Source organism: Aquarana catesbeiana, linkage group LG13 (assembly GCF_042186555.1).
Source record: "Aquarana catesbeiana isolate 2022-GZ linkage group LG13, ASM4218655v1, whole genome shotgun sequence".
NCBI classification, from domain to species: domain Eukaryota; kingdom Metazoa; phylum Chordata; class Amphibia; order Anura; family Ranidae; genus Aquarana; species Aquarana catesbeiana.
In genome coordinates, this window is record NC_133336.1 from 132,652,968 (window position 1) to 132,667,378 (window position 14,411).

The window sequence follows — 14,411 nt, forward strand, 5'->3', positions numbered from 1 at the left end:
TTTGTTTTTGGGATTAGTAAATCCAATGCATCTGAAAACGTGTGCTTGTGTAACTCATATTGATGCTTTTGCTTACAAGCATGCGTGGTCTGAACTAGTTCATAAGCCCCTTTTTTCTTTTAAAGGCCCAACTCCAGCCAAAACATTTCTGTATGCCTTTTCCTATCCTGGTGACAACTGCTTCTTCTGCTGTGACGGGGGCAGCATGAGGCTGCCAGTTTGCTGAAGCCCAAAACCCCAGCACTAAATCCTCAAGCCGACCTAAATCCATAGAAAAAAAGTTATTCTTGAAATGCTGGAAATGCTAACTGATTTTTGTGTCCTCAACCAAACTGTCAAAGCATCAAATGGCTGGTGTCATAACTGATCACTTGTGCAGCACCATGGCAGATGCAGATCAAGCTGAAGCAGCTTCCTTGGCTGTAACGGTTAGGACGGTTTAATTCCGCTTTAAGGCTGTCAGCAGATTGGCCTCTACTAACTCAGAAGTGCCCAACAATGGAGAGCGACTGAGCATATACAGAGCAGGGTGAGAGTGTATTACTGAATTTTAAACAGTATAGACACTTATTTTTAATGTTTTACATAGCTATACTTGCAAATGGGGCCAGCCTCAGTGATCTCAGAAGTGATCTAGCAGGAGTTCCACTTTAGAAACAGCAATAATAACTGTATAGAAGTGTTTACTCTACCCGGGTCTATTCAAAAGTAAAGTGTTTTGATTAAAACTATATTTTATTTATTTTTATTTTTTCTAATTATAAAATTTTTAAAGCAGAACTTTACCCATAACAACTTGATAAAAAAAATAATGTTCTTTAGCATGCAGCATACATTGCACGTTAATGTGGACCTCCACCCAAAAGGGGAAGGTCCGCTTGTCTTTAACCAATGCTTGGCCAGACACTGATAGAAGCAATAAGACTGCTTTATACTGCTGATGAGAAAAGGAATTTCTTTATCGTACATCATAGGAGACAGAGCCTTAAGTATTTACTTAGGTGGTGGTTGGCAGGAGTGAAGATGTGCTTTGCGGAGCTCCAGGAGGGATCCATGCTGGATTTAAAAAGCCTCCACAACCGGATTCATCCCGCCACTGTGGCTCCAGGGTGGTACCCGGGCCTCGCATAGAAGAGTGAGGCTTTGCCTGTAACGCTCTTCTTTGAGGGCTGGGCCCTAGGAACCAGGACTCTTTTTGGTCTTGCTACATTACCTAAAGCTGTCCTGAGGGGTGCTATACATGGTCCAAAGGAGTGGAACCCCTATTAAAAGGGCCCCAGTCTTTGAAGGTTTAAACATGCTGCCCGCTGTGATGGGTGAAGTTTTGATCTGTCTGTTTACAGCAGTATCCTGCAGCGAGGAAAAGCTAAGAGGAAAGCATAGGAACTGCAAAGTCCACCTATGACTTTTCTTTCAATTATATTGTAAAATGCCTTAAAAACTCCTCTAGAGGGACTAATAGTGTATAGACCCTATTTAAATCTGTGCTAATACAGCGTGTGTCTCAGCAGCTGGAAGGGGAGGGGGTCTCCTTTCCCCCTAAATTGGGAAGCTGAGTGGATAGGGATACGTGTTATGTTTAAACAAGCATAAATCTGAATAGCTGATAAAAAGGCTATGTAAATCCCCTTCCCCACCCCCTCCCCTCTGAGGTGACTCTTGCTAAAGCACAGGAAAGGGCGTGGCACATAGACAATCAGGCTCACACTTGAAAAAGCTTAAAGCTGATACTCTGGGAAACAGACAGTGTCTATCAGAGCAGCTGAAGCAAGGCTGCCACAGGACAAAGAAGCGCTGGTGCACGTGAGGGGTTTACACAGGCATTTGCAGTACAGGAAAAAACTTATTGTTTAGCATTAGATCAATCTATGCTACCACTGTTTTTCCTACTATTGTTCAAATAAGTAGAACAGTTCTTGGAGTACCTTTTGCTTTTTGTACTTTGCACTATGGCTTCAAGGCTTTTTACTAAGGCACCAAAACCACCCCCAGGCACTGGGAACTCCAGACATGCTTCCACGTTGTCATCCTCTCCAGAGATCCCTGACATGGCAAGCCAGGGTGAGTCATTGGAAGCAATTGGTGGTGCAACTGCTTCTCACACTTCAGGCCCTGTATATGTGACTGAAGATGCATTTCCCCTGCCCTGCAGGTCTTAGAAGGAAGATTAGCAGCTTTAATCGCATCCTCGATTAAAGGGGATAAGAAGTGTGCTAGATCCCTCTCTCCCACTCCAAACCCCTTACCAGGGGAACAGTGGGGACAGGATGAGGTATTACCCTCAAACGATCAGGAAAAGCAAACCGATTACTCCTCTGTGGAGGAAACAACAGTTGACGTTTCAGCTTCACAATCTGAGGTACAAATCCTTACGGACATGGTTCGCTCCACTTTCATGCTACCCCTAACAGAGTCAGCTGAAAGTCTGGTTTCTTCTTTGGGTTCCTTGAAACCTTCACATCCAGTGCATGTGTTTCCAGTCCACACGTTACTAGAGAAGCTTATTTATACCGAATGGGATCATCCAGATAAGCATTTTCTCCCTCCAAAGAGATCCTTAGTTCTCTATCCTTGGGGGGAAAAAAAAAATTCACCAAAAAATGGAAAGTTACAGCAGTAGATGCTGCGATTTCCAGTGTGAATATAAAAGTTTAACTTGTCCAGTGGACAATGCACAAATGCTAAAGGATCCAACAGGTAAAAAGTTGGAATTCCTGTTAAAATCCTCTTTTTCCTTAGCAGGTACTGTTGCTCAGCCTGCAATTGCAGCTATAGGCATCTGTCAGTCCTATAAAGACCAGTTCACAGAGGCCCTTAACAAGCTCCCTGCACAACAGGCCAGTGAGTTGGCCGATTTACCAAAAGCATGTTTTTCCATAGATGCTATAAAGAATTCTATTCACTAGGCGTGAATAGCCTTGCACTTGTGCTAGTACACATGCGTAGGACCCTTTGGCTAAATGGTTGGTCTGCCGAAGCACCCTGCAGAAACCTACTGTCTAGTTTCCCATTTCATGGGGAGCGACTATTTAGCGATGATTTGGATAAATACATCCAGACAATTTCCAGTGGAAAAAGTACTCTTTTGCCAGTCAAAAGAAAGTATAAACGTCATTCATTTAAACTGACTTTCTCTCCTGCGCCAAGCGCATCCGCCTCTTGGCAGTGGCGATGGCTTCCACCGTCAGGTTCCAGAGGAAAATCGCAGGGTCAGGTCCAGGCCCAAAGGAAGACCTGGAGCCGCAAGACTACAAAGCAGAATACTAAGACCTCTTCATGAAGAGGCATCTCCCCTCACCAAGGTGGGGAGAAGACTTCTGCATTTCGCAGAAGTCTGGCAGAGGGAAACTCAGGACAGTTGGGCTCTCTCCACAGTGACTCTAGGATACAAATTAGAGTTTCGGGAGTTGCCACCATCTCACTTTCTGAGATCAAACGTTCCCAAGGATCCAGGGAAAAGACAATCCCTGTTTTAAGCATTAGACCGATTATTGACTCAAGGGGTAATCGTACAGATTCCCACAGAAGAACAAGGTTTAGGTTTCTATTCAAACCTGTTTTATGGTGCCAAAACCAAATGGAGATGTCAGACCCATTCTGGATGTAAAAAATCTAAATCGGTTCCTAAAAATTTGCTCAAAATATTTCCCGCTCACCAAAGGTTTCTGTGATTCGAAGTGGATCAACGGCACTTTCAGTTCGCGGCCTTACCGTTCGGGGTAGCCACAGCACCACGGGTATTCACAAAAATACTGGCCCCACCTCTAGCCAGGTTGAGGGCACAGGGCATAACAGTGTTGGCGTACCTAGATCAGCTCCATACAAGCAAGGTCAAAAGCAAATCCTTCAATTCGCCTTTGCATTAGGTTGTTGGGAAAGATGGTAGCTTCATTCGAAGCAGTCCTCTGTCCCCTATGTCCAGTTCCATTCAAAACTGTTGCGAAACAGAATCCTCTCTGCTTGGAACAAGATCATCCAAGCTTTGGACTTGCCAATGTGGCTGTCCCCAAGAGTGTCTCAAAGCCTCAGTTGGTTACAAAGCCAGAATTTGCTGAAGGGGAAATCCTTCAGACCAATAATCTGGAAAGTAGCAACGACAGATGCCAGCCTCTCACACTGGGGAGCGGTACTAGAGGAGATGACTGTCCAGGGACAGTGGTCAAAACTCGAAAGAGCCCTGCCCAGCAACATCCTAGAGATTTGGGCAGTGTATCTGGCTCTGAAAACCTGGACCTCCAGGTTAAAGAATTGTTCAGTCCGGATTCAATCCGACAATGCCACAGCTGTGGCCTATATTAATCACCAAGGGGGTATCAAGAGTCTCTCAGCTCAGAGAGAGGTGAACCATATCCTTACTTGGGCAGTTTTCATTTCGGGAGTAGAAAATTGGCAGGCGGACTATCTAAGTCGCCAGCAGTTATTCCCTTCACCCTGAAGTGTTTTGGGCTGTTTGCCAAAGATGAGGGACTCCAGACATAGATCTTCTAGTGTCCAGATTCAACATGAAGTTAGTCAACTTTGTGTCCAGAACAAGGGATCCACTCATACATGGAACAGATGCACTGGTAACTCAGTGGGATCAGTCTTCACTGATCTACGCTTTTCCCCCGCTTCAGTTGCTGCCTCGACTTCTTTGCAGGATCAAGCTGGAAAGAAAGCCGGTAATTCTGGTAGCAGCAGCATGGCCCAGAAGGTCGTGGTACGCAGAGATCGTAAAGATGGCAGTGGAGGGTCCTTTGCCTCTCCCACTAAGGCCAGACCTGTTAACGCAGGGGCCGATATTCCATCCTACTTTACGAACGCTAAATTTAATGGCTTGGCTATTAAAACCCACATTCTGAAGAAGCGTGGACTTTCCAGGTCTGTTATCTCAACTTTAATCAATGCAAGGAAACCAGTTTCCAGAGCTGTATATTATAGAGTTTGGAAAGCTTATGTTTCCTGGTGTGAATTCAAGGGTTGGCACCGTCACAGATATATTATAGGAAGAATCCTTGCCTTTCTACAATTGGGCGTAGAGATGAAGTTGGCCCTAAGTACTATTAAGGGCCAAGTCTCAGCCTTATCGGTTTTATTTCAAAGACCGCTTGCTACGCATTCTTTAGTCCGGGGTTTTATGTAAGGGGTGATGTGGATTAATCCGCCAGTTAAATCACCTTTTAACCTCTTGGGACTTGGAATTTAGTTTTGTCAGTGTTACAATCCTTCTGACTGATATTTTTGGTTACTATATCCTCAGCAAGGAGGGTTTCAGAATTGGCTGCGCTTTCTTGTAAAGAGCCATATTTGATTATTCATGAGGACAGAGTGGTGTTACGCCCTCGTTCAGGATTTTTGCTAAAAGTGGTTTCGGGCTTCCATTGTCCTGCCGTAGTTTTTCCCAAAACAATGTTCCAGGGAAGAAAAGTCACCTCATTGTCTTGATGTAGTGAGAGCAGTGAATTACTTAGTGGTAGTAATTAGTAGAGGCAGCAGTTCTATTAACCCTCTCCAACTCTTTATTTAGTACCCAGTCCTTTGTGCGAAGATTTCCTTTTTCTTTTAGCCAGAATGGTTGACAGCATTTGTAGGTATTCATTCACAGGATGCAGTTGTCAAATTGTGACAGCAGGTGTGATGTCTAGTTCCCCTCCCACTTTAACAGGGAGGGGGTATAGAAAGCAGAGAATGCAGGAACGTGTTCAACTCTAAAAATGTTCCAAAGGTGGACTTGCCAAAACCCAAAATGATCCCGTGCCACACACTGTGACACACTGTTCAGTGTTTATATGTTAATATATAAATATTCAAAAACCCAAAATTCATCAAAAACAGAAAGCCGCCATATAATTCCAATGTCAAATCAATAAATACAAAAGAAATGTGAAAAAAGTCCACATGTTGGGCTCCATCTATAATCCCCTTGAAAGTACTCCCTTATGCTGTAAACACCATGTGACATTTACCACCACCATTAGCAGCTCCCCTCACCTTTGACCTATCACCTTTTTAAGGGTAATCTTCGGATGCGGTCAGATCTCTCAATCATCTCCAGATCTGTTCTCACCATATATAACATTCATCAGTTCCACTGTTGGAAAATTGGAGATAAAACACACAGACCATCATAGTGCTTTCCATATAAAATGCCACGTTTGTTGAAATAAACTCGCTCACATTTAAAAGTGCACTGCTAGCTGGTGCAGGACAAACGGCGTATGCAGTGGATCAATCCACCATGTAGGGCATCACCATTGGAGGATGCAGCTTGTGGGTAGATGATTCCAAAGGTGAACTTAGCCTTAACCACTTCAGCCCCGGAAGATTTTACCACCTTCCTGACCAGAGCATTTTTTGTGATTCGGCACTGCGTTGCTTTTGCTGACAATTGCGCGGTCGTGCGACATAGTACCCAAACAATATCCAAGTCCTTTTTTTCCCCACAAATAGAGCTTTCTTTTGGTGGTATTTGATCACCTCTGTGGTTTTTATTTGTTGCGCTATAAACAAAAAAAGCGACAATTTTGGAAAAAAAAGCAATATTTTTTACTTTTTGCTATAATAAATATGCCCCAAAAATATATAAAAAAACATATTTTTCTCAGTTTAGGCCGATATGTATTCTTCTACATATTTTTGGTAAAAAAAAATAGCAATAAGCGTATATTGATTGGTTTGCTCAAAAGTTATAGCGTCTGCAAAATAGGGAAAGTTATAGCGTCTGCAAAATAGGGGATAGATTTATGGCATTTTTATTATTTTCTTTTATTATCTGCAATTTTTATCGTGACTGCGACATTATGGTGGACACATTGGACACTTTTGGGACCGTTGTCATTTATACAGCGATCAGTGCTATAAAAATGCACTGATTACTGTGTAAATGACACTGGCAGGGAAGGGGTTAAACACTAGGGGGCGATCAAGGGGTTAAGTGTGTCCTAGGGAGGTGTTCTAACTGTGAGGGGGATGAGCTTCCACTGACATGACAGCGATCACTGCTCCCGATGACAGGGAGCAGTAGATCCCTGTCATGTCACTAGGCAGAACGGGGAAATGCCTTGTTTACATAGGCATCTCCCCATTCTACCTCTCCACACCGCCATCGCGGGCCTCTGGCGAATATCGAGTTCCTGGGGGAAGGTTGTGCTAATACCACAGGTAAGCTACTTTTTTTTTTTTTTTTTTTTTTTTTAAACCCTTTGCTCAGCAGAATGTATTTTGGGGTGTAATTCTTGGTGTGTACATGCTATGTGTTTAAAAGCCTGAAGGTGCTACTTGCATGTTTGGCCTATGTATGTGGCCAGGTAGTGGAAAAGTCTCACATGGGATATCGCCATACTCGGGACAAGTAGCAGAATGTATTTTGGGGTGTCATTTTGGCTATGTACATGCTATATGTTAGATCTTCTAAATTGACAACTTTGTGAGGAAAAAATAGGTTTTCATTTTCTTTCCATATTTTCCAAAAACTTTTGGAAAGAAAAGACATGTTAAAAAGACGCATTATGCCTTATAGAATATACATTGGGTTGTTTTCTTTCCATAATGGGGTCGTTTTGTGGGTAATGCCATTGTCCTGGTGCTCCAGGGCCTTCAAAAATGTGATAGGTACTCAGGAAATGTGTAATTTATGCCTTTAGAACGTCTGATGGTGCTACATTTATGTTGGGCCTCTGTGGAAAAGTCTCACGTGGGGTATCGCCATACTCAGGATGAATAGCAGAATGTATTTTGGGGTGTAATTGCAATTATGCCTGTACCGTGTGTTAGAAATAAAAAAAAAAAAAAAAAAATTCACCATGCCTCTTACTAAATACCTCAGACTGTCTTCTTTCCAAAAAGGGGTCATTTGGGGGGTATTTGTACTGTCCTGACATTTTAGGGCCTCAAGAAATGAGGCCATCAGTGCATTAGGATTGATACATTTTCAATAATGCGTAGCATAGCTTGTAGACTCTAATGCCGCGTACACACGGTCGGACTTTTCGACCGGACTTGTCCGACGGACCAAATCCGGCGGACAATCCGATCGTGTGTGGGCTTCAGCGGACTTTTCCAGTCGGACTTTAGATTTGGAACATGCTTCAAATCTTTATGTCGTTACTCTGCCGGACCCAGAAATCCACTCGTCTGTATGCTAGTCCGACGGACAAAAACCCACGCTAGGGCAGCTATTGGCTACTGGCTATCAACTTCCTTATTTTAGTCCGGTGTACATCATCACGTACAAATCCGTCGGACTTTTGTGTGATCGTATGTAGGCAAGTCCGGTCGTTAAAGTCTGTCGAAAGTCTGTCGGACGGGCTGTCGGACTTTTGTAGCTGAAAAGTCAGACCGTGTGTACGCGGCATTACTTTCACACAAACCAATGATCATACACTTATCAGAATTTTTTTTTTACCAAAGACATGTAGCAGAATACATTTTGGCCTAAATTTTCGACAATTCTAATTTTTTTTTTTTTTTTGTTTCTTTTAAAACAATAGAAAATTTTGTTTTCAAAATATTCACTATTTTTTCACTTATATCACAAATAATAAAAAAAAAGTGGTGAATAAATACCACCAAAAGAAAGCTCTATTTGTGTGAACAAAATGATAAAAATTTCATTTGGGTACAGTGTAGCATTACTGAGTAATTGTCATTTAAAGTGTGAGAGCACTGGAATCTGAAAATTGGTCTGGGAAGGAAGGGGGTGAAAGCGCCCAGTATTGAGGCACCTAAAATACTAATCAAATATGTAAATTTATGAGAAACCTCAAATGACGCCTTTTTTTGCTGCCATGACATGTTCAGGCTATGGAGAACAATGGAAATGTCAAGCTTCCGCTCAATGCTGGCTTCCTGGATGACCATTATTCTCTAGAACTAGATTTTGCAGTCTTAAAGCTGAGTTCCAGCCTGGAAGAGAAAAAATTAAGTCAGCAGTTACAAATACTGCAGCTGCTGCCTTTTTTAATATAAAAACACTTACCTGTCCAGGGAGTTCACGATGTCAGCACCCGAAGCCGACCCGTACATCTGCTCCGGGTGCAGGCACCGGCATTCTTACTAAGGGGAACTGGAAGTGAAGCTTTGCGGCTTCACAACCTGTTTCCTACTGCACATGTGTGAGTCACGCTGCGCTTTCTGAATGGTCCCACTGTCTTTATTTTTTTGCAATATGGGACTGTGTCGCTTTAACTGAAAATTTGTGCGGTTGTGCGATGTTGTACCCAAACAAAATTTATGTCCATTTCCCCACAAATTAGCTTTCTTTTGGTCGTATTTGATCACCTCTGCAGTTTTTATTTTTTGTGCTATAAACTAAAAAAAGGGACAATTTTGAAAAAACACTATTTTGTACTTTTTGCTATAATATCCCAAATATTTAAAAAAAACTAATTTTTTTCCTCAGTTTAGGCCGATATGTATTATACATATTTTTGGTAAAAAAACACAAGCGTATATTGGTTTGCGCAAAAGTTATAGCGTCTACAAAATAGGGGATGAAATTTATGGCTTTTTTTTCCACACTATTTTGGGACCATTGATATACAGCGATCAGAGCTAAAAATAGCCATTGATTACAGTCTAAATGTCACTGGCAGAGAAGGGGTTAGCACTAAGGGGTGATCAAGGGGTTAACTGTGTTCCCTCAGTGTGTTCTAACTGTAGGGGGGATGGGACTGACTAGGGGAGGAGACCGATCGATGTTCATACATCGTATGTTCATACTATCTGTCTCCTCTCCCCTGGGAGAACAGGGATTTTTGTGTTTACACACACACAGATCCCGGTTCTCGCTCTCACGAACGATCGCGGGTGCCCGGCGATGTACAGCGATTTGCGCAGCCGCGCCAACCTGCCGCAGTATAACTGCAGTGGCTGGTCGGCTAGTGCTCTCTGGTAACGCAGAGTGTAAATACTACACAGCCCTGGCCCATCTGTAGCAAGGGAAATGTATACCGTATTTGTAAGTATCCGAGGTCTGCCATTATTTAAAACTAGGGCTGCAACTAACGATTATTTTCATAATCGATTAGTTGGCCGATTTTATTATTTCGATTAATCGGTTAATAACCTTAAAAAAAAAAGTGTGGTGTATAAATTAGTTAATATGTAAAGTTTTAAAGGCAATTTTATTCTTAAATACCTCTATGCAGTGGTAAATATAAATAACCAACTATATGGTTAGGGAGCAAATGATCTAATCCACTCTGAGAATGACAGAAGAGATATACTGTATATACTATTAAAGGGTGAGTCTGGTAAATATCAGACTCAGATCAAATTTTTTTTATAAAAAAAAAGCAAACAATGGCTTCCTTTTTATAAAAAAAAAAAAAAAAAAAAAATTTTAAGAACGTTCGTTCGATTTTCTAAACGTTAGTGGGGTCAAATCGACGTGTTCATTTTCAACCACAGTGACGGGAAAATTTTGGAACTAATAGAAAACTTCTTGGTCAAAGAAATTTTCAGTGTATGTGGTTTTCATTGAGAAATTACATTCATTTTAAAAACAATGTTAAAAACAAGTGAAAATTTCAAACCACATTCATTCAGCGAATTTACAAAGATTTTTTCATCTGAATATTCTCGTCTGAAAATTGATCCGTGTGGCCAGCATTGATCTGTTTCTGCAGTGCTTTTTGCTGTGCGTTTTGATATTTGCGCACGTGATTTTGCTGCGATTTGCGTTTTTTTGCTTTTTTTTGGCCAATTTGTTGTTGGGCAGATTAAAAAACACAAATTGCTGCAAAAACGCATTACATGCTTTTCTGCAGCTTCTCCATTGAAGTATATTGAACCAAAAAAGCAGTTTTGCGTTTAAAAAAGTCCCTGACCCTTTCCAAGTACGCAGCGGATGAAAAACATAGAACGTGAAAGTGAAAGAAAGTGAACGTGTCCCATAGGAAACCATGTAAATGAACTAGTGCGTTTCTGCAAAAAACACATAGATGTGAACCAGGTCTAAGACATTTCGTAACATAATGGGGTTAAACTAAAATTAGCCCTTTAATAGTCCAAAAAAAAGCATATAATCACTACTGTAAGGGGTTCATTTTTTTTACTGTAGAACTGTGACTGTAATATATTTACAGTAGCGATTATTTGCTTTTTTGTACTATAAAGGGCTCATTTTAGTTTCTTTTTTTAACCCCCCCATTATGTTACTGGCCGATTAATCAATTCATTTCATAATCGATTAGTTGTTTCAGCCCTATTTAAAACGGTAATGAAGGTGTTAGGATTTTGCTTTAAGCGTATCTGAACCCAGAAACAAAAATTTAATATATTGCAGCTTAGATGTATTGGCTCTGTTAAATTTTTTTTTTTTTTTATTATTATTTTAAGCATTTTTTCCCTTAGATTTACTTGTTGAAGTGTGTACCTCTACTAGGGTGATGATGCTCATTCACCATTCTGTACCAGGAAAACAGGAAAGGACCTTTAGAATCCACATGCAGAATACATAACCTTAAAGTATCTGCACTCTTAGTTCAGTTATGCCTATTTTGCTGCTTGCCTTACTGCTTTCCCTCTGCCAGTCTTTCTACTCACTTGTCCCCAAACCAGTGAGATATCATTCATGGAGCCACTTGTAAAAATGTGGGGGAGCCAAGTCTGTGCATGCACTGTGCATTGTACTCAGTCCTATGGAGGAGAGTTCATACTGCTGTAACTCATTGTATTTTGAACAACTATGAAGTGACATGGGCTACATAAATAGTTCTGTTTTTATATACGTGCCTCCTGCTACAGAGTTGTAATAACCATCTTGGCACAGAATTCTACAATATTTCATTTCTAATTTTGGTACTCTGACAAAATGGTGAGGGCCGTGACAAAATGGATATGTGACAGTTTTTTTTAATTGTTCTATATAGCCTGTTTATATCTTGGCATGAAATGTCTTAAAAATGGTGATGTATTGCCAGGAAGCAAGTTCTTTTGTTCTGTTGTGTGGCTTTATAAAACAGCCTGGACTGCTTCACCCAGCAAAATTCACTCACCATTTTTCACTATATTTTCATTGTCATTTGCCATTTTTTCCATAGGCAAGTTAGAATTTGGTGTTATGTACTTTTGGCTCTGTCTCAGCCATTGGAATTAGGAAGTTTCTTCACAGCCCTGTCTATCCACAACTTAAAGCATTTATTCCACTGAATTTCACATTAAAGAACAATGGCAGTAACTAAATTTTAATGTTTTTTTTTTCTATATTTTCTGTTAAGCAATGTGGCATCAATGCAAATGATGTGAAGAAACTGGAAGAAGCTGGTTTCCATACAGTAGAAGCCGTTGCTTATGCACCAAAGAAGGAACTTCTTAATATTAAAGGCATTAGTGAGGCCAAAGCTGACAAAATTCTAGTAAGTCAGACTCCATCATCCTACTTTTCTAGATGCTTTGTTGTTACAGGACATTAACCCTTAATTGGACAATATATAATAGATTGGATAGGGCAGCAATTGGTTTAAAAGGATGACCGATGCTAAAATCCCTGTTTTCCCATTCCCATATAATGTAACATGGCAGTAGTCTAGTGAAATTCTCAATATGCAGTATGTATTAGATGTTTTCAGCATCTCTCTGATGCAGCAGTGCTATGGCTGTAACTTCCTGGTCCTGCTACACACAGATACGACAAATATGTTCCCTACTTATAATTTTTAAGAGCTTTAGATTTTTTCTTTTCTGCAGCTTTTGATCTCCTTCAGTCACATAGCATGCTCATTCACTGCTGCTACAAATCTCAGATTTGGTTACATCATATCTATATTTTATATTGTGCAGTGTGACTCAACAACACTCTGTACCCAGCTCCACAATGTATTTAATTTGAGCATTAGAAAATCTGTACGTATGAAGCTGCCCTGTGTTGAGAGACAGAAACATCCTTTTGCAGTCTTAAGCTCTGTGCTCCACTATGAATTCCCTACACTTATGAGAGAAATGTTGATGCTGCCATTGCTGACCCCCTGAACATGGTAGGTGCCTGTCTGTGACCCACTGGTTTCAATACTGTCCTAGCCACTGACCTTGAACAGGTATGCAGATCAGGAAAGTCCTTATGTGCGTGTTTTGTTTCAGGTCAAAGTATTGAAGAAAAAAGGCCAGCCTGTTGGTCAGGCAACCACTATTTGTAAAAGTATGCTTAGGAATGCAGTCTCCCGGTTTTCTCTCACTACGGGTTAATTTTAAAGCGAGCCTGTTGGATGGAAGACCTTTCGCACAGCAATATCATTTAAGAAGTGTTCTGCTTGTGTTTTTCTATTGGGTGGAATGTTGAAACTGTGTGACCTTGAGGAGCTCCAAGTGGCACTGCTACCCAACACTTTTGGTATATTGGACCAATACATGTAGACCCCCTACATGACTACAAAACACTACAGAGTAGTGATGTGGGTTTTAGAGGAAGGAATGACTGTGATCATGCTGTCTAATAAACCCCCCTAAGTACCAGATAGCGGTGCCTGGAGATTTTCAAGAAAGTGAAGCACCTCATAGGGAAAAATAATTCTTCTGTTGCATAGTTTTGCTGTTTAAAGGTTTGCCATCCCCTGACAAGGTAACTTTAAAGCTAGTCTTATTGCTGATTAAACCAATTCAATACTGATTTAAAACTTCCTATAAAACATTTTTAGCATGTTGTAATTACAATTATGCTTTTTTTTTTTTTTCCCTGAAGGCAGAAGCTGCTAAACTTGTTCCTATGGGATTTACTACAGCAACAGAATTCCATCAGAGACGTTCTGAAATAATACAGATCACAACAGGCTCTAAGGAACTGGACAAGTTACTACAAGGTTCACACATTTTCCCCTTGAATGGAGTAATTTATATTACATAATTTTCTAGAAATAAGCATCTTGTGTTTATGTGGTGAAAATGGTGTTGTGTACTCATATATTTTATTTTTTTTAAACCAGGGGGTATTGAAACTGGGTCCATTACAGAGATGTTTGGGGAGTTCCGCACAGGAAAGACTCAGTTGTGCCACACGTTGGCAGTGACCTGTCAGGTAAGTGCACTCAAATCTGTATAACTGCTTTTTTTTTTTAAGTTTAACCAGTTGCCGACCGCCGATGTACGTCGGCACAATGGCACGGGCAGGCATAAGGGCTTACCTGTACGTCCCTGCCTGCCCTGATCGGACGCCCACCCCCCCTCGGGGCCTACGGCGGTCGGATTACCGTCCGGAGCGATCCGAGGTGAGGGGGAGGCCACTGATTCATGGCCACCCTCACACGATCGCTCCTGGCGAATGAGATTCTTCCTCTGCTGCTGTAATGTAAACAGCGGAAGAGGAAGTGATGTCATCGCTCCTCGTGAAGCCTTTTCGTTCCGGCTTCCGAGGAAAGAAGACATCAAGTAAGTTTGCACTAACACTACACTTGCAGTAGAACACTCTAGGCACACTTTTCACCCCCGCTCACCCCCCT

General features: G+C 41.4%; 1 protein-coding gene across 2 annotated transcripts in view; it reads left to right on the plus strand.

Moving 5' to 3' along the window:
• RAD51 (RAD51 recombinase) overlaps positions 1–14,411 on the plus strand; it is a 65,732-nt gene that overhangs the window by 20,508 nt on the left and 30,813 nt on the right. For both annotated transcript variants that reach the window (XM_073610295.1, XM_073610296.1), the window contains exons 3-5: positions 12,201–12,338; positions 13,658–13,775; positions 13,899–13,990. In XM_073610295.1, coding sequence (XP_073466396.1) covers positions 12,201–12,338; positions 13,658–13,775; positions 13,899–13,990 — 348 coding nt within the window. The remainder of the gene's footprint in view (positions 1–12,200; positions 12,339–13,657; positions 13,776–13,898; positions 13,991–14,411) is intronic.